The 25,856-nt window shown below is 41.9% G+C and overlaps 1 protein-coding gene across 1 annotated transcript in view; it reads right to left on the bottom strand.

The window, feature by feature from the left end:
• Positions 1-343: 343 nt before the first annotated feature.
• Positions 344-25,856, bottom strand: part of RIMS2 (regulating synaptic membrane exocytosis 2) — a 374,923-nt gene continuing 349,410 nt past the window's right edge. Inside the window, 5 exon segments of the mRNA XM_061611686.1 lie at positions 344-1,961; positions 3,357-3,496; positions 4,901-5,002; positions 6,295-6,407; positions 8,966-9,107. Of these exon segments, the coding sequence (XP_061467670.1) occupies positions 1,743-1,961; positions 3,357-3,496; positions 4,901-5,002; positions 6,295-6,407; positions 8,966-9,107 (716 nt within the window). The 3' untranslated portion in view covers positions 344-1,742.

The following is a 25,856-nucleotide window of genomic DNA, read 5'->3' as shown; positions in this document are numbered from 1 at the left end:
GTGATGGTGTTAATAATTAGTAAATTACATGTACTTTATTTAAGGCATTTAAACATCTACATATGAAATCCTGCCATCTCTTGGGGTGTGTAAATACTACTAACTTAAAGACAGATGCAGGATTGCACTTCAGATTGTGACTTTTAATGTCAGGCTCATATTAATTAATTTGCCATCACATAGTTTATAAAAACTGAACAGAACAGCTCAATTGCTATTTATTGTGACCCTAAATGGGTAGGAATTTGTTTAGACTCAGTGCAAATTATAAGATGCTGATATTTAGCAAGACTTACTTCTTTAAGACCACCCAGAAATTATAATTCAACCTTTGAATGAATGATGCTGGTGCTGAAAACAAATTTATTGAAGACATTTTACAAATGGCCACATGATTCCAGTATTTTGCTGTAGAATGTAATTTGAAGGTGAGAAAAAAGAAAATAAGTTTCCATGCACTGTACAATAAACTGCAAAAAGTTCAAATTTGTTATCAAATACATGCTGAATTATTGTAATGTACTCCCCAAGCCATGTTGCAAAATTCTTCTCAACATGCTTGAAAAAAGTTCTTAAACAATATTTTTTTCCTCTCAAAGATTTCAGAAATGCAGAATCATCTGCAATCCTGAACCAATATGAAGCATGAGAGTAATAAGTCAAAAAGTAGCGGTTTCAGAGTATAGCGATCATCCTGGGAGGGTAGGAAGGGAATTAGAGAGCAAAAGGAGGGAGGTGTAGACAAGAAGGGAAAAGTATACAATTTGCACATATTGTTGAACTTTACAAGGCTTGTACCTTTTACATTTAAATAAATTTAATATATTACACTTATTTCTTGTCACATAAACATAATTTTAAATATTTGCTAGAAATTATTTATTTTTCATTTCTGTCTGCAAAAACACAGACCATGATTGGTTTAAAGAATGATAAACTTGGTGTGTCTTATCACCCTGTTGCATTCTCTCCCTTTTAAAACCATGCACTAGTGAAATTTATTTTTTAAAAATAATATAAATTGTTGAAAATGGCTGATTTATTCTTTTTTTGCAAGTTGCAGCCCCAAGAAAATAATTTAAGTGTTCAGCATAATCTGTGTCCATGCAAAAAAGATTCTTTAATTTCATACAGTACAGTATAGCCACAGAATTTTATTTTTCAGAGTCCACACACTGGATTTGATTCCAGCAGTAGCTGAAGTTAGGAAGCGTGCTGCTAGAAGCCTTCAACCTTTCTGATAAGGCAAATTTCCTCTGCTGTAAATAACTGCTGTGGCCGCTGGCTTTCCTGTAGTGGCCCTCTTTCCTTCCCTTCTTCTGATGACTTGTGGCATGGCTTCTTTGGGTAGTTCCATATTTCTGTGGCATAACCAGGCTTGGGTGGGGGCAGGGAGAAGGGGCAGATAAAGAAAAGGGAGCAAGAAAATAGATGTGCCATTGAAAGGGATTCTTGTTGCATGAGACAGATTGATTCTTTTAGTTTAATCCATGGCTTCAGATTGGACTAAAACTTGAGTGTCACTGAATTCCAAATCATTCAGTTCTTTCCAGCTTCACTCCTTCACCTGAGGACTTCCTTTAGAGCACAATGTGTGCAACTTCCTCTGAGAACACAGGATCGCTTTATAGCCCTAGAAACAGGCTCCGAAGACACAACATTAAGCATGCAGTGTTACCAGGGTTTGCGACCTGTTAATTTTTTTTGTAACGCTGGTTGCTATGACAACAGTTTCACAGCTGCTATGAGCGTGCGTAAGAAGGTCCTGTTGAACTTTCAAGAGACGACTGGGATGCCCTTCTTGTAAGAGGGGCCAAAGTTGGATCTACTAGGGATGAAGGGGGGAAAAGTTTGAACCAGCCAATCACCATATTGGACAGGTCCAGTTCGTCTAAAAGTATCTGTGCCACTCCCATAAAGGATTTGTGATCCATACGTCCATAGTCTCCCCAAACGATAATCTGTTGAATTAAAAAGAAGAAACAGATTTCAGGAGGAGGGGAAGTAAGTGGATTCTTTACGACAACTAAGAGGATGATCTAGAATCAACCAATGGAAGCTTCAGAATCTCACTGTCTCCTAAGTTGAACGATTTGACAAATAGTGATCCCACTCAGACACAGCAAGCAGGATCAAGAAACTTTAAACCTGGATTTGAATCCTAATCATTCTGAGTATACATCTATGTGCTTTTATTATATTCTGGGGCTTTTCCTATTTTTATATTCTGACTGAGGTCCCTTAACATCCATCAGAGGCAACTTCTGGTAGCTCTCCAGCTTGTTGTAAGAATGGCCTCAGATGCTCACTTGTATACTACCTCATGGACAAACTAGGGTTTAGACTCCTTCAGAGCTGAGTTTGCAGAATCCAACCCCTCTCTTTACTGTTTATAATTTATACCACATGAATGCTTACCTGGAAGTGCCACAAAATTCAGCGTGTCTTTGGTTTGTGAGTTATCTGCCACCATGCTGTTTGACTTTAAATCTGCAGTTCTGAAGTTGGATTTAATTGCTGCTGTTTCCAATTGTTCTGTTTTATGATGACTGTCTATTTTCTAATATTTTAACTGTTTTATTCTTTTAATTTTGCAAGTCACGTTGAGTGTCTTATTGGTATACAAATAACCAGTACTTACTGGATAAAAATAAGACATCTAATATAATCTAAGCACTCACAGGATTAGAGCCTTAATATTTTCTGCCATTTCTAGAGACCAGTTCGTGATCATACTTTGATCAATCTGTTTTGGGAACAAATGTAAATTTTGCTACAGTTTTTAAATTTCTGATATTCTTCAAATCCCCTTTCCACTGGAGTTCATAGAATACACAGCACTAGGTGGAATTGAGAAGGTGCCTGGCAGGATATTCCTTTTATAATTATGATAGAAGGTGTTGGACTACGACCTGGGAGACCAGGGTTCAAATCCCCACACAGCCATGAAGCTCACTGGATGACCTTCGGCCAGTCACTGCCTCTCAGCCTCAGAGGAAAGCAATGGTAAACCCCCTCTGAACATGGCTTACCATGAAAACCCTATTCATAGGGTCGCCATAAGTCGGAATCAACTTGAAGGCAGTCCAGAAAAAAAATAAAACAAAAAGAATGATAGCACTTACTATTGATTATTCATTGACTGGTTATTTGCTCTTAAAGATTTGTTGTGGTAGCAAACTGGGATACAATTCAAAATTAGTGTTGCAGGTACATACTAATGTGCAGATAGAATAGTAGAGAGTTTAAGAGATTGCTATGTGAGAAAGCAGCATAAGGGAGCAATCAGTCTTTTTATTCAGTTAAAGATGCTGAAATGGAAGGACTTTTTTTGTATGGTTATGGGTGCAAATTACCTGTAAAACTTTCCCTTGAGGACTCTCTTCAAATGACAACAGCTGCTGGTAGAGAGGTTCCAGCGTTTTTCTTGCCACCTTTGTCTTCTTTTTGGCTATGCAGACTCCATTTTCTAATAGATACACCTTTACATATGGTGCTTTGGGGAGAAAAATATAAAGATCTTAGTCACCAGCTTTGCACATTAGGTACACTGTTTTAGCACCATATGCAAAATCCTGACACTTAACTGATAAATACTTTAATTAAATTCATTTTCATACATCGCATTTATGAGCATTCACTTCCAAGGAGACACTTGTTCTCTGCTCATTTCTCCCCATCCCTTAGCACTGTGCACATTATGAAGTAAATCTGATTTTCAAAAAACGACACCATTGCTTCATGGTACAATAAAGGAAACCGGGGGGGGGGGGAGAACATATTTTAAGGCTAGTTTGTTGTGATTTCCAGTACTGACAGGTGGCCAATTAATAGTTGTTGAAGTTCTAGATTCATATGAACATAGGAAGCTGCCTTACACCAAGTCAGACCGCTGGTCCATCTAGGGCAGTATTGTCTCTGCTAACTAGCAGTGGCACTCCAAGGTTCCGGCCAGCAGACACTCACAGCCCTACCTGGAATTGCTGGGGACTGAACCCGGGACCTTCTGCATTCAAAGCAGATGCTCCACCACTGATTTACAGCCATTGCCCTACAGGGTGATATCTATAACGTAAGAACGTTGAAGAGCAGCCCTCATCAATTCTAGCCTCCTGTTTTCACAGAGGCCAACCAGGCCTGCAGCAGAATATGAGTACAATAGCACTTTCCCCACTAATCCAACATTCAACATACTCAGAGTAGAACCAATGAAATAAATGGACTCATGTTGACTTCAGTGGGTCTACTCTGAGTATACCTGTGTATATCAGCCTAAGAATACTAATATTAATTTATCTGGAGTTATTTAGATCCTGCGTAGTACCAGACGTTGTAGAGGTAGTCTACCATTTATTAAAAAGCCAATAAAATAGACAAGAGTTACTGTGAGGTGGGGAATGTATATAAGTCTCCCCTAACTCCTGCAGCTGAATTGCCTGGCCTGGAAATGGCTGCCTCACAGGCCAGGGCTTTTTCCCTGGGCTGCTCTTGCTGACACTCACAGCCTCTGGCTTGGTGGTTGATGCAGGAGGCACAAGAAGAGCAAAGACTTTCTCCCAGACGTCACCCTGCTGCTAAATCTCTGGACCACAGCTAGTCTCCTAGGAAATAATCCCAGCCCATAACAGTAAGACCTGCCATATGTTTGCTCACTGGGTACACAGACTGAATAATAAGTACATCAGTGTTAGTTACATAGTTAAAAACTTTATGTAATGTAATACATGAAATTCATATACTGGAGAAGCTGGAAGGTTCAATTAGCTTTTTAAAAAATCTAATAACCCATACCATAAAGAGAGCTCCATAAATGTGGCCTGAGGCTAAAATAGTTTCTGAACCAGACTGCTCGTGTGCTCACAGCATGCTCAGTTATGGGATTTAAGTGTATTTCTCTTACCTGGCAGTGTCTTTGAACCTGGTTTTACAACAAGACCTCGGGCTCGTATTATTTCCACCTCCAATTGTCCCTTTTTGTCCATCATTCCAACCTGGATATCACCTGAAGAGGAAAAGAAAATCCAAATATTGCATTTAAGTTATATTAAACTGAAATGAATGAGAAATATTTCCAAAAAATTGCAGTCATACAAACATAAAGGGTAAATAGCTCTTTATTCATTATCAGCATCCTGTATGGTACGGACCAACAAATTTTAAATCTGCATTATAAATAATGTATAGCAGTGGATATATTTCCCCAAAGCCAAGCCTAATCTGCAGGCTAATAGGAAGTCCAGCTTCAGCTGTTATTCCCTTTACTTACTAACACAACTGATGTTGTTGAGGACATACCTCTCAAAAGTTATGATGCCTAGCTAATTTTTTATTGGTTTTCTTGAGTTCAAAATATTTTGCATGCTGTGCAATTTATAATCAGGGTTAAATAACTCCATTGTTAAATAGTGCTTCTCAAGGACCCATTTAAGTTAGATATCATTAGCAATCCTCATGCGTTTAAGGGTATAGATATTTCTTGACTTAGTGTCAGGAAAACTCCGCCTGGCTTCTCCTCTCCCCCACTGGGACAGCCCAAAAACATCATTCAGTAAGACTTTGAAAGGCAAAGCTCCTTATGAATTCTTAGTAAGCTTTTCAAATGTGACTGTGTCTTTGTTTATTCCATCTACCACTGATGTGTGCTTTGTGTCTATGTTCTATTCTCTCTACCATATCTTGTTATCTGATATTTTGAAGTAAACTGGTTTTTATAAACACCTTTTCTCAAGTGCTTTTCCTTAAATACTTTGTTGTCAGGGTAAAATCTATCAGAATCAACAATAAGCTCAGGCAGGTTCAATTCCTTCATGGGAGATCTTATATTGCCTAGTTAGCTGCTAGCCTAGTGTTATCTCAATACCAGGGGTTCAAAATGTTCCTTAGAAGGGTGGAAACATGACAGAACTTCTACTTCTGGGGACACTAATGGCAAACCCTAGTTTATGGATGAGAAGGGATGTTCTCTATTGTGAGCACTGCCAATAGCTAACTTTGCAATAGAAACGCTGCTTTTCACAATGGGACAGAACTGCTTTTAAAAAAAGGTAAATGAGCATTGTCACAGCAGGAAGTTGGAACAGAACAGGTGAGCAAAATAATGTAGATCATATATTCCATCCAAGTTTAGTTTTCATAAGTTGTCATCACCCATGGCTCCCTGTGAGAAGTTTAACTTCTTCAAACCTGAACTAATCTCAAATTGATCCAGCAAGTCTAAGGTCTATACAATTGTTATTGCCTAATTTAACTTGTTGTGTTCTATCTATACTGTAACCAAACTGTAGCATTTCTTACCCATTGCTGGGGTTGCCAGGGTTTGGCGACCGACAAGCTGTGCAGGACCAAGTCCATCCAGAAAGTCACTGAACTGGCTGTCTGCAGCCAACCGCACACCAGGAAAGATCAAACTAATGGGAAAAATCAATTTTAAAAAAATATTTTTTTCTCAAGAATAATACCATCTGTAGATTTTGATTTTAAAGAACCTGACCAACAACAGCACATCCACTTATGTAGACATGTTGACAAATAGTGTTAAGGAGAAGTGGGAGGTCACTAGAGCATGGACAACTGAGGTCAGACTATCCCAGTCCAGGAAGAATATTTATATCATGCCTTCCCAACAGAATACTGCTTAAGGTGGCTAAGCCAACATATATATGTAACTTGGAAGCATACTCACACAAAGTACCACACTGAATAAAGCTGTCATGCTTTATTTGAACCACCAAGAGTACGTTTCGCTACATTTTTGTATATAATTGTTAACAAATACAACTACAAAACAGTACATCAGTTACACAGCTTGTAGGTATTATCTTGCACCAATTATTCTACATTCAGCCAGAGGACATAACATTTTTTGGAAAGTGTTTCATTTTCTTTTCAAATGGGGGAATTAGGACATTTGTGGTGGCTAATTTGAAATCCATTTATCTCCTTATGAAGGTGGAGCAATGAATTTCTCAACTACGGTTTAATCTCTGTTCCAAAATTTTAAAGAAATATCCTTCAGAAGATGTAGGGTTGAATAATGTTTGGGAACAAAATGAAATCTTTCTATGAGGCAAAAAAGCTTTTGCTTCTCCTTTTCTTTTAATTTGATGTGTGAGGTTTTCAAATAAGGCCACTTGACAAGATTTTTTTCATACTACTTTTCTCTTGTTAAAAAATCTGTTTCTGGTGCTGTGCAATGCTTTCACTATACTTAATCTGTACATGTGTCCTATAGGGAAAGAACTCTGTGGTTTTCAGTTGGTCAGTCTGATGACTCGAGACTGAGAATCTACCCCTTTCCTTCTCAATAGTAGCAAGCATATGCATAATCTGAACTATGGAAGCTATCATGTGCAAACTTTACAAATATCTCCACTTATTTTTGCATCCTAAACCACTTTAGCAACATTGTTTGACTAAGTAAACTATTACAAAACCTAATAGAATAAGTACAAGCATGTTTTTTTTTTTTTTAAACTCCCTTTGGGAGGAAGAGCAGGACATGGATTTTTAAATTGTTATTAATTGTTATTAATTATTACTGTGCTTGTGCATTAATATCTTTTTATATAGTCACAGGCTTTAGAGGGAGAGTCAAGAGTTGTGGGCAATTATAAAATACTTAGCTGAAGAACTGCAAGCAGAATTCTACTTGCACAGGTCTTTCTTCCTTTACCGCCTTTGTCCCCTTGCGGTCCCACACACCTTCAAAACACTGCTTATGAGAGTTACAGTACTCTCAGGAATGGTGTGTATTGTGGCATAGGAAAAGGCAGCTGGATTGGGGAGACTGGCAGAAACCTGGCTGCCATTCAATTGGCCAAGGGATTCTTGGGATTCTGTCTAATGAAAACAAGCAAAAGAATTCATAGGACAAAAAATATTGAGCGATACTCATCCCTGGGTGACAGGGGCTAGTATTTTATATATATGCATGTGTGTGCACGCGTGTGTAAGCGCATGCTTGCTTGCTACAAACCACTTGTGAAAAGTTAAAAAAAACCACCCTAGCACCACATATCCTATTGCATTACATGCCAATCAGCTTCTGTGAATTCTGTGATTTGTTTACATATAATCTCTAGACTGAAGTTCAAGGCTGACATCTTAAAGCAGATTCACATGGAAATAAGCCCTATCAAAAATGTTTAGACTTAATTTAAAAGTAAACAGAATCAGAATCATTCACAGTAAAAAAAAGGTTAAGGTTGCAATCATATACATATGTAAGTCCCATTGAACACAGCGGGGATTTACTTTTAAATAAACACACATAGGATTGTGCTGTATAAGTCACTAACCCCATTCATCATTTATTTATTAGTCAAACAGTAGTATCCAATGTTTAAGAATGAACATTGCATTTTTTAATAGAACATGTATATTAGATATGATCTGAATTATACCTATGGTCTTTAAAAATGTAGGCCCAAGCCATACTATCTTAATCCTAAAACATGTTGAAAAACCCTTAAGGTACTTCCATGGAGTCTCTATAACTTTTGTTTCCAATTAACTTGTTTTGTTCTTCGTATAAATCAGGAGTGAGGAACCCATGGTCCTCCAGATATTGCTGGACTACAACTCCCTTCATCCCTGACTACTGGTCATGCTGGTTGGGAATTGGAGTTCAATGCCTCCAGATGTTGTTGGACCACAACTCCCATCTTCCTGACCATTGGCAATGCTGGCTGAGGCTGATGGTAGTTGTGGTCCAACAACATCTGGAGGCACACTGGTTGGGAAAGGCTGATCTAGAGAGCCGCAGGGTCTACACAGGCTACATATATTAACTATGTAACTATATACCAGGTGGGCTTCCATTATGTGCATTCCCCCAATAGAAGAGGAGGGCAAACCACACTGAAGTCCAGCATAATGAATATTGTGTGTGTGTGTGTGGGAAGAATCAGTGAACCTTTATTTCTTTCCTAAGTTCAGAACTTTATAACAAACATCTTAGACTTACTTCCCCTCAGAGCTGTAACTGTTCATGCTGCCATCTGTGGATTCCCGGCTGGCTTGGCGTGTCATCCAGTTTCTCATCTCTACAGCCAACCCAGTTTCTGTGCTTCTCTGGACTGTGCTCTTTAACTTTTTGCCACCTGCTTCTAAATATAATAAAATGCTTATTAGTGTTGCATGTCTACAATAAATTGAAATACCTGGAAGACAACAACCTAGGTAAACCAATCCGTATCAAGTCAATTTAAAACTGATATTCCAAAAAAGCAAAACCCTACAGATGTACACTTATGCAACTGAGCACGTCACAAATATTTAAAACAGAGTGGTTCTTTTTTTTTTTTTAGTTTTATTTTTCATTTTCAAATAGTTCAGAAAAGGAACAATAACATATTTCCCCTCAAAATAAAGTGGTTCTATAACTTACTGATTTTTATGGCTACACTGTGAGTGAACATAAAAGCCTGGTCTTGAAAGTCATCAGACTCCCAGTTAACCAAACTTACACTGTATGCATGACATCAACTTTGCGTAGAGAACATTTTCTTCCAAAAATTGTACTGAAATGGCATTGTTAAAACCAAAGCCTACCATGGCAGCCATTACATTTGTTTGTATTTAGCCAATGCACAGTCACATCTACTAAGAAGTCAAACCCATTGAGTTCAATTATTTATCTAGCCATTTGGAGCCACACACACACTGAAGTGGGATACATATATAAACATGTTACTTGCCACTTGAATTCACTTGTCACTGACATTTGTATGCTTTCCCCTCTGTGTCTTCAACAACTCTACAATTAATCAGTATGGCCAAAGCTAGAAATCATTAGAGTCAAGTTGTTCCATTTTTTAACACAGTGAAAAATACTTTAAATATTTTCTGTAAGGCTGAGGGCCACATTACCTTGGGGCATGGGTGGCAAACCTTTGGCACTCCAGATATTGCTGAACTACAATTCCCATCATCCCCAGCAAGCATGGCCAATGGGCAGGGATGACGGGAGTTGTGGTTCAGCAACATCTGAAGTGCCAAAGGTTCGCCACCCCTGCCTTGGGGTAATCTGTTGAGGGCCACATGCTGACAGCAGGCGAGGCTATCATTGCAACTGCTTAGTGCGGGACTACAATGTTCATGAGCTTTAGAGCAGCCATTACCAACCTGGTGTCCTCCAGATGTTCTGGACTTCAAGTTCCATCAGCCTCTGCCAGCATGCTGGCAGGGGCTGATGCGAGTTGTAGTCCAGAATGCCTGGAAGACACCAGGTTGGCAAAGACTGCCTTACAGTATAGCAGCCATAATGATAGACACAGTAAATAAAAAGAATGGATTTAAATGCTAAAAAAAAAATTAATACAGTTGGTGTGACCCTAGCAGCCATAGGTTGAATTCAGTTGGTGGCATATGACTTTCCTGCCTTCTTGTTGTAGCCCCTTGAACCACTCTGAGGGTTAGGGAATGGTGTGGAACGTGCCACAGCCGGAGCCAGCCGGAGCTGGAGAGCATTCAGTGAAGACCTTTCTGTGAGTGCCTTCTACTTGTGCAAGCAGCCATTTGAATTCAATTCATTCACAACTTCAAGAAATTCTTTTCAAATTCTAATTTGAAACTTTGTAATTTGAGCTCTATTCTAAATTTGCAAGATCAAAATATGTTGTTCTGATGCATTTTCCACTCTAAATTCAGCCACGAGAATGGCTGGATTTTTTCCATACCGCAATGTAAAATTGAAAATACCCCCCATGCCATTCTGATGCTTGCCATAAGCTCATTTCAAAACAAAACCTTATAAAACTTAGTCCTGAACTCAGAAATGCTTGCTTAAAAACCCTCTAACTTTTCATAGTGATACACAAAACCGTCAGAGAGAATCAAGAGTTCAAAGTGTAAAAAAACCAACAGAACCCTGTTGGACTTTTTTCTGTCAGAGTTCTCATAACGTGCTGAAATTAATTAAAAATCAGCCATGTTCACAGAGTACCTGTAATCCTATTACTGACCTTGCCCCATACTCCGATCTTCATCTTCTGCAGTTTAAGTTTAAGAAATGCCTGGCTGATTTTTAATTAACTTAAGAAATGTAGCATTGGAGTCAATGATAACCCCAGGCATGCTCAGTAAGAACTAACAGTCAGTGTTCTAAAAGTCAGATTCACAGCAGCTTGGCTTGGCTAATCAGGGGGCCACACCTACAACAGACCTTTATTTCACTTGAGACAGTCATGGCTTCCCCCAAAGAATCCTGGGACGTGTAGTTGGTGAAGGGTGCTGAGAGGAGACTCCTATTCCCCCAACAGAACTCCAGTGGACAGAGTGGTTTAACAGTCAGCCGCTCTGACTGAAGCTCTGTGTGGGGAACAGGGCATTTTGGGAGAAGCCATGACTCTCTAAAGTGAAATAAAGGTCGGGAGTGGATGTGGCCAGTGATAGCTTTGGTTTAAATTTGGGTGGGAGATCACATGTGCTTGTTGTAGAATAAAAAGGTGGGGAAAATGCTGAAAAAGAATGATACTGTTTACCATGTTTTCCTTTTGTAAAGGAAAGAGGCTTCCCCTCTGCCCAGGGCCCGCCCACCCAATCTCCTCCCCTCCCTGCCCTCCTCCACCCCTCTCTGCCCCTTGACCAGGTCAGTTTCACCTATCCTAAGCATGATTGCACAGGAGTAAATCCCACTGAACTCAAAAAACTTGCAAATGATCTAACCTCCCCTCCCTCTCCCCCCTCCATGGTCAGTTTTATCTATTCTAACCATGATTACACAGGAGTAATCCCATTGAACTCAATAAATATGCAAATGATCAGATCTGCCTTTCTCCTGTCTTCTCCCCTCCTTCTCCCTTCTTCCTCCCCTCCCCTCCCCCTTCTTCCTCCTCCCCTGCCCACTCCAGCCCTTCCTTCCTCTTCTTCACCTCCCCGTGGTCAGTTTCACCTATGCTAAGCATGACTGCAGAGGAGTAAATCCCACTGAACTCAATAAGCATGCAAACGATCCATCCATTCTCACCAAACTTGCACAGGATCCCATTTCTTACCTCCTGGATTAAAAACTAGAGAAATTCACTAACAGGCAAAAAAAAAAATCCCTTGTGGTTTAAAAACGTACCTATAGCCATCAGATATTTCTATCAAACTTTAAAAAGCAGGGAAATTGGGCAGCTATAGTGAATGCACCAGGGGAGCAGGAGACCTGACCTCCTCTCTGGGATATTGTACTGCCTTACAAATTTGTCAAAATGCAAACACAATTTGGGTTGGTCTTTCACAGTCCAATCCACTTCCTGTGTAGCTTGGAAGAATTTATTCCATATGCCAGGAAACATGTTAACCGCTTAAAGTGGTCTGCAGGACTCATCCTAGCTCACTTTTATACCATATTTGCAGATTAAGTGCAACTATGCATGTGAACTTTGTTCATAGTATAATCTGGAGACTCTTCATCTTGATACCTTTAGCCTGTACCTCTCTAATTTAAACATATTCCATTTTACAATGTACTTTGTAATGTCACTACAGTACTAGAAATGAGAGTAAGATACAAGTAGCAGTTTCTGTCCTCATCCTATCCAGTGACATCGGTATGCCTCCACATGCTTAAAAGAGGGCAGAGTGAGTGGAGACTGAAGGAGCCCCTGGGTCAAGGGCATACGTTTGCAAGGTAAGGAGGAAAACTCAACTAGATTATTAAATGACCTACTTTTAACTTGGAGGGAGGGAGAGAGAGAGAGAGAGAGAGAGAGAGAGAGAGGGAGGGAGGGAGGGAGAGAGAGAGAGGGAGAGGGAGAGAGGGAGGGAGGGAGGGAGAGGGAGAGAGGGAGGGAGGGAGGGAGAGGGAGAGAGGGAGGGAGAGGGAGAGAGAGAGAGGGAAGGAGAGAGAGAGAGGGAGAGGGAGAGGGAGAGAAAAGGTTGAAATTATTACATGACCTATTTTTACCTTGGAGACCAAGCGAGCTGAATTTTCAATTATTGGTTTAAGAGATAAATAAGGCAACAAGGCAATAGTTGCCTATGCACTGAGAGAAAGTAATTACTTTCCAAAGTATGCTTTAAAAGCTACATTTAAAAATCCCCAATCACCTAAAAACATGGCAGTAAATAAGCTTGTATCATTACAATTGGCTTATAATTAGCTACTTGCCTGGGGCTTCCAAGTACTAAGAGAAGCTTTCCAAAAGTTTTTCTTTTAGGCCCCAGCCTACATGCCAGTAAAAATGTTTGTGGATTAGGAACAAGTGGAAACTTATCTGCAAGGCTATATTACAGGACTAGACTGAATGAATGATCCTTTGGTAAAGCTAAGCCTCCTTGGTGTTATGAAAAGATTTTTAGGTTGCAGTTGTAACCAATAGTGTGGGTCTGCAAAGCAGGCAAAAGCAAAATTACACTTCAGAAGAATTCAGCTAGGTCCAATTCATATGACTGTCAGTCTCTTGCAACCGAGTTGAAATAGTTTATAGCTGCAGTAAAGTAATTAGCAGATAACAGCCAGCAGCTGGGCCGTGAATCTGTCAGGCTTGAGTTGAGGCGGAGAAGCCAGCAATTACAGCAAGTGTGAATACAGGATGGGAAGAGCCGACAGAATGTAGAAGAGACAAGTCCTTGGGAGTCCAAAATTCAGGTACTGGAGATCCAATCAGGCTGGGCAGGGTTGAAGGCACGGGATCACGAGCAGGGCTGGCAACGATCTGACATGGAGGTCTGGCATTGTTTCCAACAAGAGCCCATGCCACTCACTGACTTTTAAGCTCAGTATCTGAGGCTAGGTGTTTGCAACCAGCCTTCCCTCTTTTAAGAGTTTGTGGTTCTTAAACAGGCTGACCTACTCCACTGTACCAACACCAGTTGGCATCTCCTCTCTGCTGGGATTGGAATAGCTTCTTGGTTGTTCTCTGAATCTGATAGGATGGCTCTGGCAGGATCTACTCCTCATCTGAGGATGAAGGGTTTTGAGCTGCCTCTCTGCTCATCCCTTTCCTTGGGTCTGAACTCTCCCATCCCTCTTCATCCTCGGATAAGTCCTCCAAGGAAGGCATGACAGTGACTACCCTACCAATTATGCTTTTTCCTTTGCTTATAGTTTACCCTTCTTGTGAATATGTTGCCAATCATGAGTACAAACTGTAGTAACCTTTACCTGTTGTTTTAGTTTTATTGCTGTTTTGATGTTGTGATACTTATATATTATGACTTTGTACATCGCTCAGAGTGGCTCGGTTTCCAGCCAGATGGGCGATAAATAAATCGCAGAAATAAATAAAATAAATAAATAAATACAAACTGCAACTAAGAAAAACAGGAATGGGGGCAAGAGAAAAGATGAAACATGAAGACCTAGCTCACAAGAATGTAGTTCCAAACCCTGCTGCTGTTGCAGTCATAAAGGAGCTGGAGGTGACAACTATATCCCTAGAATAGGGACAAGGAACCTGTCACTCTCCAGATCTTGTTGGACTACAACTCCCATTGTGCCTGACCATCAGCCATGCAGGCTGGGGATGAACGGGTGTTGGAGTCCAACAACATCTGGAGGGCACAAATTCCCCATCCCTGCCTAGAGCATGTGCTTTGGGTGTGGGTGGTAGGTTCTTCTCTACATATTTCTGAACATTGCTTTGTGCAGCCACACAATCCCTATGTGGGACTGCACAAAGACAACAGAGAAGAATGAATAGTTCAGGTGGCCTGTAAGCATAAACTGGGCAGAAAAAAGTGACTAGCTCCAGGCAGAATGGCTGTGAGATTCAGCTCTTATAGCAGAAACAGTTTAAGTCTGCATATTTATACACACTTACCTCAGAAAAAGTCCCATTAAATACAATATCTTACTTCTGAGTAAGCATGTATGGGACTGCACTATAGGTTAATTTTCCAGGAGATCAATCGGCAACTATACACAACCTTTCTCCAATCAGGAACTAAAGCTACATAAATGAGGAAGTCTCATGTGCAATACTGGTCACCATAAACAATTGTTCTATATCTGATATGCAAAATTATATAAGCTTCTCTGTGTTTAATACTTTTTTGGGGGGGAAATACAAGATGTCACACTTTTGAGTAAGCATGCATGCATATTTACTTTTCATCATCCCCTCTCCCCCCAAAAAAACTATCCAGGAGTTAATTAACAATGGCTGGTAAATGTTAAACAACTTTAAACAAGTAAGCTGAATCATTCTCATGTTTCATGCTGCTCACATACTAATTTTAGGAGAAATTCTGTAGAGTGCCAATTGTGAATGCTGAATATTACAGAGTTCCATAATTCAAAGATTTGTGTTCTGAATGTTCTGTAAGTTATGTGAAGGATATCCTGTACCAGCTACAAATACTTATCACCTATTGATGTTCTCAGGGATATATGAAACCATTGCACAAAGCAGCCCTAATCCAGAGGTAGCCACATGCAATAAAGTGTTGTGTGTGACCAGGATGACATCTACTGCTAGCACATAGAGATATGACTTCCTATTTGGATTGAGACATGGATAGAAAGTGGCTAGCTACATCTTTTCTGTGCAGGTGTAGCAAGGGTTGTACAGCTGCATATGCTTATGAATGGCCACCTGCGTCTTATGGAACTGCACCTTTACACTCTGATTGGTTTAGCTGGGCACAGTGGCATTTAGTGCCAGCCTGCACATATGGAAAGCAGATTTTTAGATCTGCCCTTTGGGATTATACATAGTAGCACCCCATGCAGGTTTACAATCTGCTTGCATGTTTAAACCGCCTACTGTAAAAGCAAACATTTACAAATGTGTTAAACATTTTAAGAACAAAGTACTGAAAAGACTAAAAGTTTGCTAGCTGTTGTTAAGTTATAATGAGAGGAATTTTGACCTGAGAGCAGATGGCTGCATGAACAGTCAGTTTGCATCTGACCCAGTTTAAGGCCTATTTTTACACATGACTATTAAGAGATATCAGGATGCTCTCGCCTGGTGTGCAAATTGTGCTTTTATTTCTCACACATCAAATATGTGTTAAAAGTCTTCAGATTTTAAAACCTCATTTTAAAAACCAGCAGCTCTCTAAAGTATTATTTCGGCTGAGAAGAAAATATTCAAATAGAGTATGTGTAAAGATTGTTGACAAAGATCCTTTTGGCACTTCATCAGCATATAAGTCCATTTCAGAACATGAGAGAAAAAGGTAAAACAGCCAGAAACAGTAATGTGCATGACAGTGCTAAACTATATATAGGCAGATGCTGGAGCAGCAAGCAGCAGAACTCACTTAGAGAGCACTGTACTTTCACTGCTGCAATTCACTGTCTGAATCAGCAATTTGCAAATTATGTAGGAAGTGAAGTTGGCCTGCATCCTAGAAGGTGCTGAAAGAGCACATTGCTACTTTTAAATAGGGAGGAACTTTTGAGCAGTTGCAGGAGGCAGTTGTGGGAAGGGGGCAATTCCCCCCTTTTTGTTTTGATGCAACAAAATGCACGGAAAAACTAGGGAAAAATCAGAAAAAAGTCCCACAATTTCAGAAGCAAAATCATAGTTGAGGCAATAGTTGTCTATGGCAGTGATTCCCAAACTTTTCCCGCATGGCCCACTGGAAAGTTGCTCCAGATCTTGGAGGGCCACTTAATAGTTTTTCTACCTGTTGTAGCAATTGTTGTTGTAGCAATTAAATTCCATAGAATTCATATTGTAACACAATAAAATACAATATAAGACATAAAACAAACAATAAAATACAATTAAAAATCAATTTCAACATTCAGTACGATGCATGTGCTGTCTCCCATCTTCAACCATAAATTCACAGACACGCCATGAACTACCTGAATGAAGCTCCACAGTGGTCCAAAGACCACAGTTGGGGAATCCCTGGTCTATGTCATATGCAACTCAAGATATATGTACAATTAAGAAAAATGGTATGGTACTGTACCACTTCAGAATTCAGGCTCCAGGTTTGCATGGTCTCCTATATTAAAAAAAAACAAAAAACCCTACCTGCCAGCATAGTTAGCATCTTGGGGAGAAGAGTCCCTTCCCCCCCCTTTTTTTTTTTACTATGGGAGCATTCCAAAAACATGACCCTATTTACATTCTGAAGCCAAGCACATAATTTACCTAAGCATGCGTAGATCAGTATGTGCACACAACACAGGCCGTATTTCTGCTGAAAGGGGTGGTTCAACATATGCGAGCATGTACAAGGATACCTACATCATATTTTGGCAGAAGTACCATATGCATTGTGTCATATTCTGGCAAATGTCTTTTGGTAAGGCTACAGTAACAGCTTCAGATTTAGAAGCAGATTATAGATCTCTATGTGTCCTTCGCCCCTGTCCAAATAAAACAGCACAGCAGAAATAATGCTCTTGCCTGTACAACAGAGCAGTGAACAATGAACGATGACAACTGGCTCTAGAATTACAGGAGAAAATATGGTTCATGGATACATTAGAAGAAATGTTGACCTTTCATGAGAAATTTCTTTGTGATGCTAAGCAAGGAAATCAATTCAAAAAGCTCATGCAGTCTAATCCATAAGACTGCCAATGAAAGAAAATATTATTGTTTTAGGCACTGGCCATAACACCAATACATGTTTACACAGTTCAAAATCCACAAAATGAACATCAGACCAACATCCGCAGAATATTTTATTAATCCAAGTCACATTCATCCATTAATCCAAGTCACTTTAAAAAGTATCAATAGAAAAGTATCTGCCTTTTGAACAAACTTACTTCTGGGCAGTGGCAAATTCAGAAGCGCAGGGTCACTTCATGTTAGTCACAGCCATGGCTCTTTCTCCAGTTTTTTTTATTAATGCCTTATCTCACATCAACAGATGTCCCTAGGGATCAATAAGAATAAAAAGGGAGACTGTTAGCTACTGAGAAGAGTGTTCTCAGTGGCTGCCTCATCTCCTTTTACTCTGATTGGCTCCCATCAGCAGGAAAGGATAAGAAAGCATGTTAGAAGATTTTTCTCAGTGGCTAACACACTCCCCGTTCATGCTGATTGGCTCATAGGATGCTGGAGACGTATGGATCCTGTTGGGACTCTGCTCCCAAAAAAGTAAGGGGTCTAAGACCCGCTGAGACCTTGGATGACTACATGCTTCCCATGTACAGGACTGTGTTATAAAAGGTTTAATGAGGCCTGTGCAGTAACTCTGGAAAGAGCTAGTCCCCTATTTGGCTAAATATTCACAAACGACACCTGCTGAAATTCCCTCTTCTATAACTATAAAAAGGTTCAGGATTTCCAGTCCTATTTTTTCACTAGACACATCCTAGACACAATGGTTTAGGGTCAGAGGTTGGCAACACGCTGGCTGGGACCGATCACAGTTGCAATCCAAAACATCTAGGTAGGGGGATGCTGCTATAGAACTTCTATGTATAATTCAATAAGACCTATATTAATTTGATTAATATGGTTTTAACTGCTTCGAGCAAAAAAAAAAAGTAAACATCTCTGTAATTTTAAAGTTACTGTTTCTATCAATCCCATCTACAAATAGCGTTAAGAATTCAGTATTTTGTTTTGGTTTAAAGAATGAATGGAAGAAATCATTAAGATGATATGGATCACAGGGTACATTTATACAACACTTTCAAAGTTAATTTCAGTTGATCTGCATGCTCTTCACAAAGGAGATATTTACAGTCCAATTCATGACATGTATAATGGGATATTTTTTATTATCTTCTCATGAAGAGGAGGGTTCTACATGCATTCTTACACCCACTAGAAATGATAATATAATCGCTATTTAGTAGTACTGTCAACTAATTAAAATGTCCAGTCAATTGAATTAAAGCAAGAGAGGAATCAATTCAATACAAGCATATTATCAAATTCTCAATACAGTGGACTTTTTGAGATTTTGAAGGAAGTACTTGATACGAATAGGGATATCGCTTGGCATGAAAAAAAATCACAGGTTCAATCCCTGCCATCTCCAGGTAAGGCTGGGAAAACTCCTGTCTGAAACGCTAGAGTGCCACTGCCAATCAGTGCAGACGATACTGACCTAAACAGGCCAATGGTCTGACTTGGTATAAAACAGCTTCCTATGTTCAGATACAATAAGTAAATCTACTCTTGTCTATTAGAGAAAAATTCTATTTTTATTAATTAATTGATTTATATCCCGCCCTTCCTCCCAGTAGGAGCCCGGGCAACAAACAAAAGTGCTAAAAACACTTTAAAACTTCAAAATATATTAAAACAAACCATCTTTAAAAACATATTTTAAAAAAGGTTTAAAAACATCTATTTTTATTTATTATTTGATTTACATCCTGCCCTTCCTCCCAGCAGGAGCCCAGGGCAGCAATTTGTTTAAAAAAAGAAGGTTTAAGCAATTCTAACACAGACGCAGACTGGGATAAGGTCTCAACTTAAAAGGCTTGTTGAAAGAGGAAGTCCTCAATAGGTGCCGGCAGGGCTGTGGAGTCAGAGACGGAAGCAATTCTGGGTGGAGTCGGAGTCAATAGAAATGTACTGACTCTGACTCCTTCATAAATGGCAAATGTATATTAACTAGCAATAACACGTTTACTGTAGTAAAATGGTAGCACAAGGCATTTCATCACCACCACGTGAATCCAGAGCTTGGAAAATTACTTTTTTAAACTACAACTCCCATCAGCCCCAGGGATTGGGCTCGTGGGAGTTGTAGTTCAAAAAAGTAACTTTTCCAAGCTCTGGATTCACGTGGTGGTGATGAAATGCCTTGTGCTACCATTTTACTACAGTAAACGTGTTATTAGTAGTTAATATACATTTGCCATTTATGAAGGAGTCTGAGTCGGAGTCAGACAGTAGAAAAATAGAAGAGTCGGAGTCGAAGGTCTGGCATACCGACTCCACAGCCCTGGGTGCCGGAAAGATAACAGAGATGGCGCTTGTGTAATATTTAAGGGGAGAGAATTCCACAGGGTTGGTGCCGCCACACTAAAGGTCCGTTTCCTGTGTTATGGAGCTCATCCAGACGACTGCAAAATGTGTGACATGCCCGCTATGTGTGTTCATTATTTTTCGGTCGTCCAAATGACGTCTCGCGCTGTTACGCATTTTCGTGGGTTAAGTCTGCTCCTTGCAATACCGGCAAAAATGCGATTTGCTGTTTAAAATCGGGAATCATCCGCTGTGCCTTCAGGAGGTAGGATGCAATACCGCGGACTTTACAGCTGATGGGTGGTTCTTGGGCGTTTCCCCTTGCCCCTTCTCCTCATTCCAGCCAATCACATATCTGCACTTTTGTGCAATCATCGCAATGGTGGGGTGTTGGGGGGGTCTGCAACTACTGCGCAGATGCATTTTATTTTTTGCCAGCCTGCAAACTGGGCGGCCGCTCTGGGTGAGTTCTGCAATGCACAGCAAGCGAGAAAGGGGCTGCTGGTTGGTTTCATGCCTGCCTCCCGAAAGCTTTGTCAATTTCATTCTACTGGCTGGGGTTTTTGTTTCAAATCATTTAGCTGGGGGAAGGAAAGGGAGAAGGAGGGGTGTGTGAATGAAATTGAAGCTTTCCAGAGGCAGGCATGAAACCGACCACCAGCCCCTTTCTTGTTTGTATTTGCGATATTACGCTTAAACGAATGTATGCTTTTCTGCCTTTATGGATATTTAAGGAGATACACACGCTGGCAATTGCACTTATTTCTCCAAAAAAGCAAGAAATGTGTCACCCCCCCCTCCTTCCCGCAGTGAAATGATTTAAAGCAAAAACCGCAGGGAGTAGAATGAAATTGACAAAGCTTTCTGGAGGCAGGCTGAAACCGACCACCCTCCTCCTTCTTCCTTTCCTTCCGCAGCGAGAACTCCTTTACAGCCATATTGTGCTTCGTTGCAAAGGGGGAGAGGAGCATACATCATTTTTTTGCTGACCAACTGGTTGATAGGGGGAGGTTTTAGAGGCAGAGCATGGAAAAAGCGAAAAGAATGTAGGGGTCTTACCGCTGCGTCTGCGGGTGCAAAAAAGTGTTTTTTTTAATTGGGAAAGAGCAAACTAAAAGGCAAAGTGAGGACTATCAGATGACAAACCGAATATGGAAACCATGGAATATCCCACTCCGTTTGGGTAAGCCCATGCATAACAGACCTCCTGATAAGATGGCATCTACAGGACGCCCTCATCTGCAGAGCGTAGTGATCTGCTGGGTATATAAGAGATAAGATGGTCTTTCAGGTATCCTGGTCCTAAGCTGTATAGGGCTTTGAACACCAAAACTAGAACCCTGAACTTAGCCTGGTAGCTAATAAGTAGCCAGTGCAATTCATTCAGCAGTGGGGTGACACGTTGGCGATACCCTGCCCCAGTGAGCAGTCTCGCTGCCGCATTTTGCACCAGCTACAGCTTCTGGACCAGCCTCAAGGCTAGCCCTACATACAGCGCATTACAGTAATCCAGCCTGGAGGTTACCAGTGCATGGACAACAGTGATCAGGCTATCCTGGTCCAGAAATGGCTGCAGCTGTCTTACTAGCTGAAGCTGGTAAAAGGCACTCCTACCCACTGAGGTCACCTGGGTCTCTAGTAACAAAGATGGATCCAGAAGCACCCCCAGACTATGGACCTGCTCTTTCAGAGGGAGTATGAACCCATCCAAAGCAGACAACTAACCAATTATCTGAACTTAGGAACCACCAACCCACAGTGTCTCCGTCTTGCTAGGATTCAGACTCAGTTTATTGGCCCTCATCCAGCCCACCACCAAGTTCAGGCAGTGGTCCAGGGCTTGCACAGCCTCTTCCAATTCACATGTTACAGAGAAATAGAGCTGGGTATCATCAGCGTACTGCTAACACCTTGTCCCAAACCTCCTGATGACCTCTCCTAAGGGTTTCATATAGATGTTAAATAGCATGGGAGACAAGATGGTACCCTGCAGCACTCCACAGCACAACTGCCAGAGGGCAGTTCACCCAATGCTATTATCTGAAAACAACCTTGGATATAGGATCAGAACCACTGTAAAACAGTACCTCCAATACCATCTCACCAACTTGGCCCAGAAGGTCAATCGTATCAAAAGCTGCTGAGAGATCAAGTAAGAGTATCAGGGTTGCATTCCCCCTGTCCTTCCCCCAATAAAGGTCATCCATCAGGGCAACCAAGGCCAATTTAGTCCCATAACCAGGCCTAAACCCAGACTGGAATGGGTCAAGATAATCTGTTTCATCCAAGAGTACTTGCAATTGCTGCACCACAACCCTCTTAATTACCTTCCCTAAGAAGGGGGTATTTGCAACCAGGCAGTAATTGTCGCAAACCAATGGGTCCAAGGTGGGCTTTTTCAGGAGCAGTCGGATCATCACCTCTTTCAGGGTGATTGGAACCACTCCATTCTGCAATAATGTGTTGACCACACCCTGGATCCACTCGGTCAACCCCCCTTGGCAAGCTTTAATAAGCCAAGAAGGGCAAGGGTCGAGAGGACATGTTGTTTGCCACATCATCACAAGCACCTTGTCCACGTCATCAGGCTACATTAACTGAAACCGTTCCCAAGAAGTTGCAGCAGGCGCTGCACTTGAAACCTCACTGGGGACAACAGGAGATGTGGATGGGGCATCAAGATTGCTACGGAGGCAAGCAATTTACCCTCAAAGTGCCTTGCAAACAATTCAGTGGGCCTCCAAAGGGTCTTAACCTCCATTTCCTTGAGATGTCAATAGACCCGACAACAAGGAAAAGCTCCACTGGACAGCTACTTGAGGACGTGATGGTGGCAGAGAAGTGGGCCTTCTTTGCCGCCCTCACCACCACACAGTAGGTTATATTTTACTTGTGCCCAATCAGCCTCACAGCACGTATTCCACTTGCGCTCTAGTCATCATCCAGCCTGTTTCACTGCCCTTAGCTCACTGGTGTACCAAGGTGTAAACTGGGCTCCACAATGCCGGAGAGAGCGCTCTTTGACATGCCTCACTGTTTCACAGCATGTCAAGGGCTTCAACAGGGTCACCTGCTCTATCTACTGGCAACTCCCCCAGGGCATTCAGGAATCCAGTGGATTCCATTAGTCTCTGGGGGTGGACCATCTTAATCTGTCCACCATCCCTGCAGGGGAGGATCAGAGTCATAAGTCTGAACTTCATGAGGAAGTGGTCTGACCATGACATTGGGGTGATATCCACCACCCCTATCTCTAGACCACCCTTTCCTTCATCTGGAGCAAAAACCAAGTTGAGAGTGTGCCCTGCCTTATGTGTCGGGCCGGTGACAACTTGAGACAGCCCCATGGTCGTGAAGTCCCGAGCCGGAACACTAGAGGCAGCCTCAGCATGGACATTGAAACCACCCAGCACCCAGTTCTGGGCTCCTCCAATACGACAGCTGAGACAGCCTCCGCCAGCTCAGTCAGAGAAGCTGCCAGGCAGCAGGGTGGATGATACAACAGCAGCAACCCAGTTTACTGTCTCCTTGGCCCAACACCAGGTGCAGGCCCTCACAGCCAGCTCCTGGTTTCCTGGTGACAGAGATGGAAGTTCTGTAGACCACAGCAACTCCTCCCCCCCTCCTGTCCCTGGAGCCTGTGCTGGTGTTACACTGAGTATCCAGGTGGGAAAGCTGGGTCAGATCAAATCCTTCCAGCTCACCCACCCAGGTCTTGGTAATGCACACCAAATCGGCACCTTGAGAGTGGTCTTATTGTGTACCAATCTGGCATTAAACAACAACACACACAGGCCAGTGGGCACAGCAGATGAGCAACAAGGAACCCATCCATGAGAGGAGTGGGAGTGAGGAACAATATCAAATATTTTTAATATTTTCTTTTTCGTTCCCTATTTCAGTAACACAAAAACATAAAATACTCTCAAAAAATACACAGGTGTGCACTCAAACTCTCTGTCTCACTTATTAAAATTGGCTTCTATCAATTAATTAAATCATTTCAACCTCTGAATTGTTAAAATGTCTGAAGGGTGAATCAGAGACTAGAGTGAGCTGAACAAATCAATAATCTTTTAGGGCTCCTGGATCGTTTGTCTGTCATTCCAGGATAAGCGAGCATGTAAACCACAAGAGAATTATCACAAGAGAATTATCACCAGAGTGGTGTGAGAAACACAGTGGCTAACGAATGTTGCAATATATTTAGAATGGGGTTATGCAGCTGTCATAGGAACTATGCCTGCAATCCTGTATCTACTTACCCAGGAGAAGGTCCCATTGAAATTAATGAGGTTTACTTCTGAGCAGATATGCATAGGATTGTGCTGCTAAAGAGTGTGATCTAGCAAATTAACTAATTCAAACCTCAGCTTAGCCAGGAACTCCACAAGTAGCTGTAGGAAAGCCACTATTCAATCAGTCTTACTTTCCTAAGTGCAATTTTGGGATGGTCATACTGACCAACCTTAAAGGGGCATTGCAAGACTAAGATGCTCTAAATATTCAAAAGTCCTGTATAAAATGGTAGGAATTATTATGATTAGGTGAAACTTAAGATGATACAAAGAGTCTGCTGGATCAGGCCAAAGGCCCATCTAGTTCAGCATCCGTTTTCTCTCAGTAGCCAAGCAGATGCCCATCAGCAACCTGCAGGCAGAACCTTAGCACAACAGCATTCTCCCCTCTTGTGAATTTGTGGAATTGCTTCTTGGAACTGGTTCTTTCCAACTGGAACTGGAAAGCCAGGCTTTTGTCTCAGTGTGAAACAGGATAAAATACTTCAATCTTGTAAGAGCAAATGAATCTGTCATATGCAAATACTGTATTAATCATTATTTTCAAATTATATCCTCTAGAGTTTACACTTTCAGTGTCCAAAGAAGGGCTTCTTTTGAAACTGGTCCTACCAATGGACTTCCAAAATCTCTCACAGTGATGGTTTAGTTTGGTTGGGATCCTGCAATATGTTAATTAGTTTTAGCTCTTTGAAAATCGTTTTTCACAATAAATTCTAGGGCATTTAGTTGGGAAAGCAGCATTAAGAGAAAGTGTCACTCTCTCTGACACACACACTTCAATTAATTTGACATCCTAAAGAGTTATGCCATCTTTGCCACTCTAATCGCAAAGAAAAGCAGGATCGCATTCAAGCGTCTGGATTAATAACACTCTTAGTGCCGCACTAGCGACAGGGGTAATTTTAACATCCACTCGAGTTAAAGCCCGGACTTGGCTCGGCTGGTGGCGCCTTCTCGGCTCCTGGGCGGCAGCGGCCCTCCCGCACCCCTTCCTTGTCCGCTCAGAGACCTTTGCACGCCAAGCAGCCAGCCGGCCACTACAGCGCGAGCGAAGCACCAACAGAACACCTGACGCCCCCTCGCCTGCCTGCCAAGTCGGCGCCTCACCTCCGCCGCCTTTCTTCGCTCCTTCCTTCTCCTCCAGGGAGTTAATGCAGGGGAAGTAAACGGCGAGCGCCTCGAAGGAGGCGGAGAGGCTGCTCCGGCTCTGCGAGCGCTGCATACCGCGCGCCCCGCCCGCCGTTTGCCTCCCCATCCTGTCGCCGCAGTTGGCCCTGCTGCTTTGGGCGCGGTACAAGTAGCGAGGCGTCTTGGCGGCGGCAGGTGCTCCTCGGGGACTCGGTGCGGCGGAACTCAAGCAGGGGCCGGCTTCTCCGCCCTGCAGGCTCAGCACTGCCAACCCGACGGCGCCTGGCTCTGCCTCCTTCCCTCGGAGCCCGGCAGCAGCGGCTTAGCGGACTCCAGCTTCTGGGGGGCGGGGCGAGCGAGCGAACGGAGCCTCTGTTTCCCGCGGGGCCAATCAGCAGTCAGCCCGTTGCCCGCACCCTTGCAACAGCCTCTCAGGGCGGACATCAAACGTCGGCAGAACTGCAAACATTACAAAGGGGAAAGCGCCCAAGGCAGTGACATGTGCCCTTCACATGCGTCGTCCCCAGATGGCTGTAATAAATACTGGCGTTTTCCCGGCATCGCAGCTCTTCTGAACAAGCGATCATAA

The sequence above is a fragment of the Rhineura floridana genome, chromosome 1 (assembly GCF_030035675.1).
Source record: "Rhineura floridana isolate rRhiFlo1 chromosome 1, rRhiFlo1.hap2, whole genome shotgun sequence".
NCBI lineage: Eukaryota > Metazoa > Chordata > Lepidosauria > Squamata > Rhineuridae > Rhineura > Rhineura floridana.
Note: the sequence above shows the minus strand (reverse complement) of the source record. Positions and strands in the feature narration are given on the sequence as shown.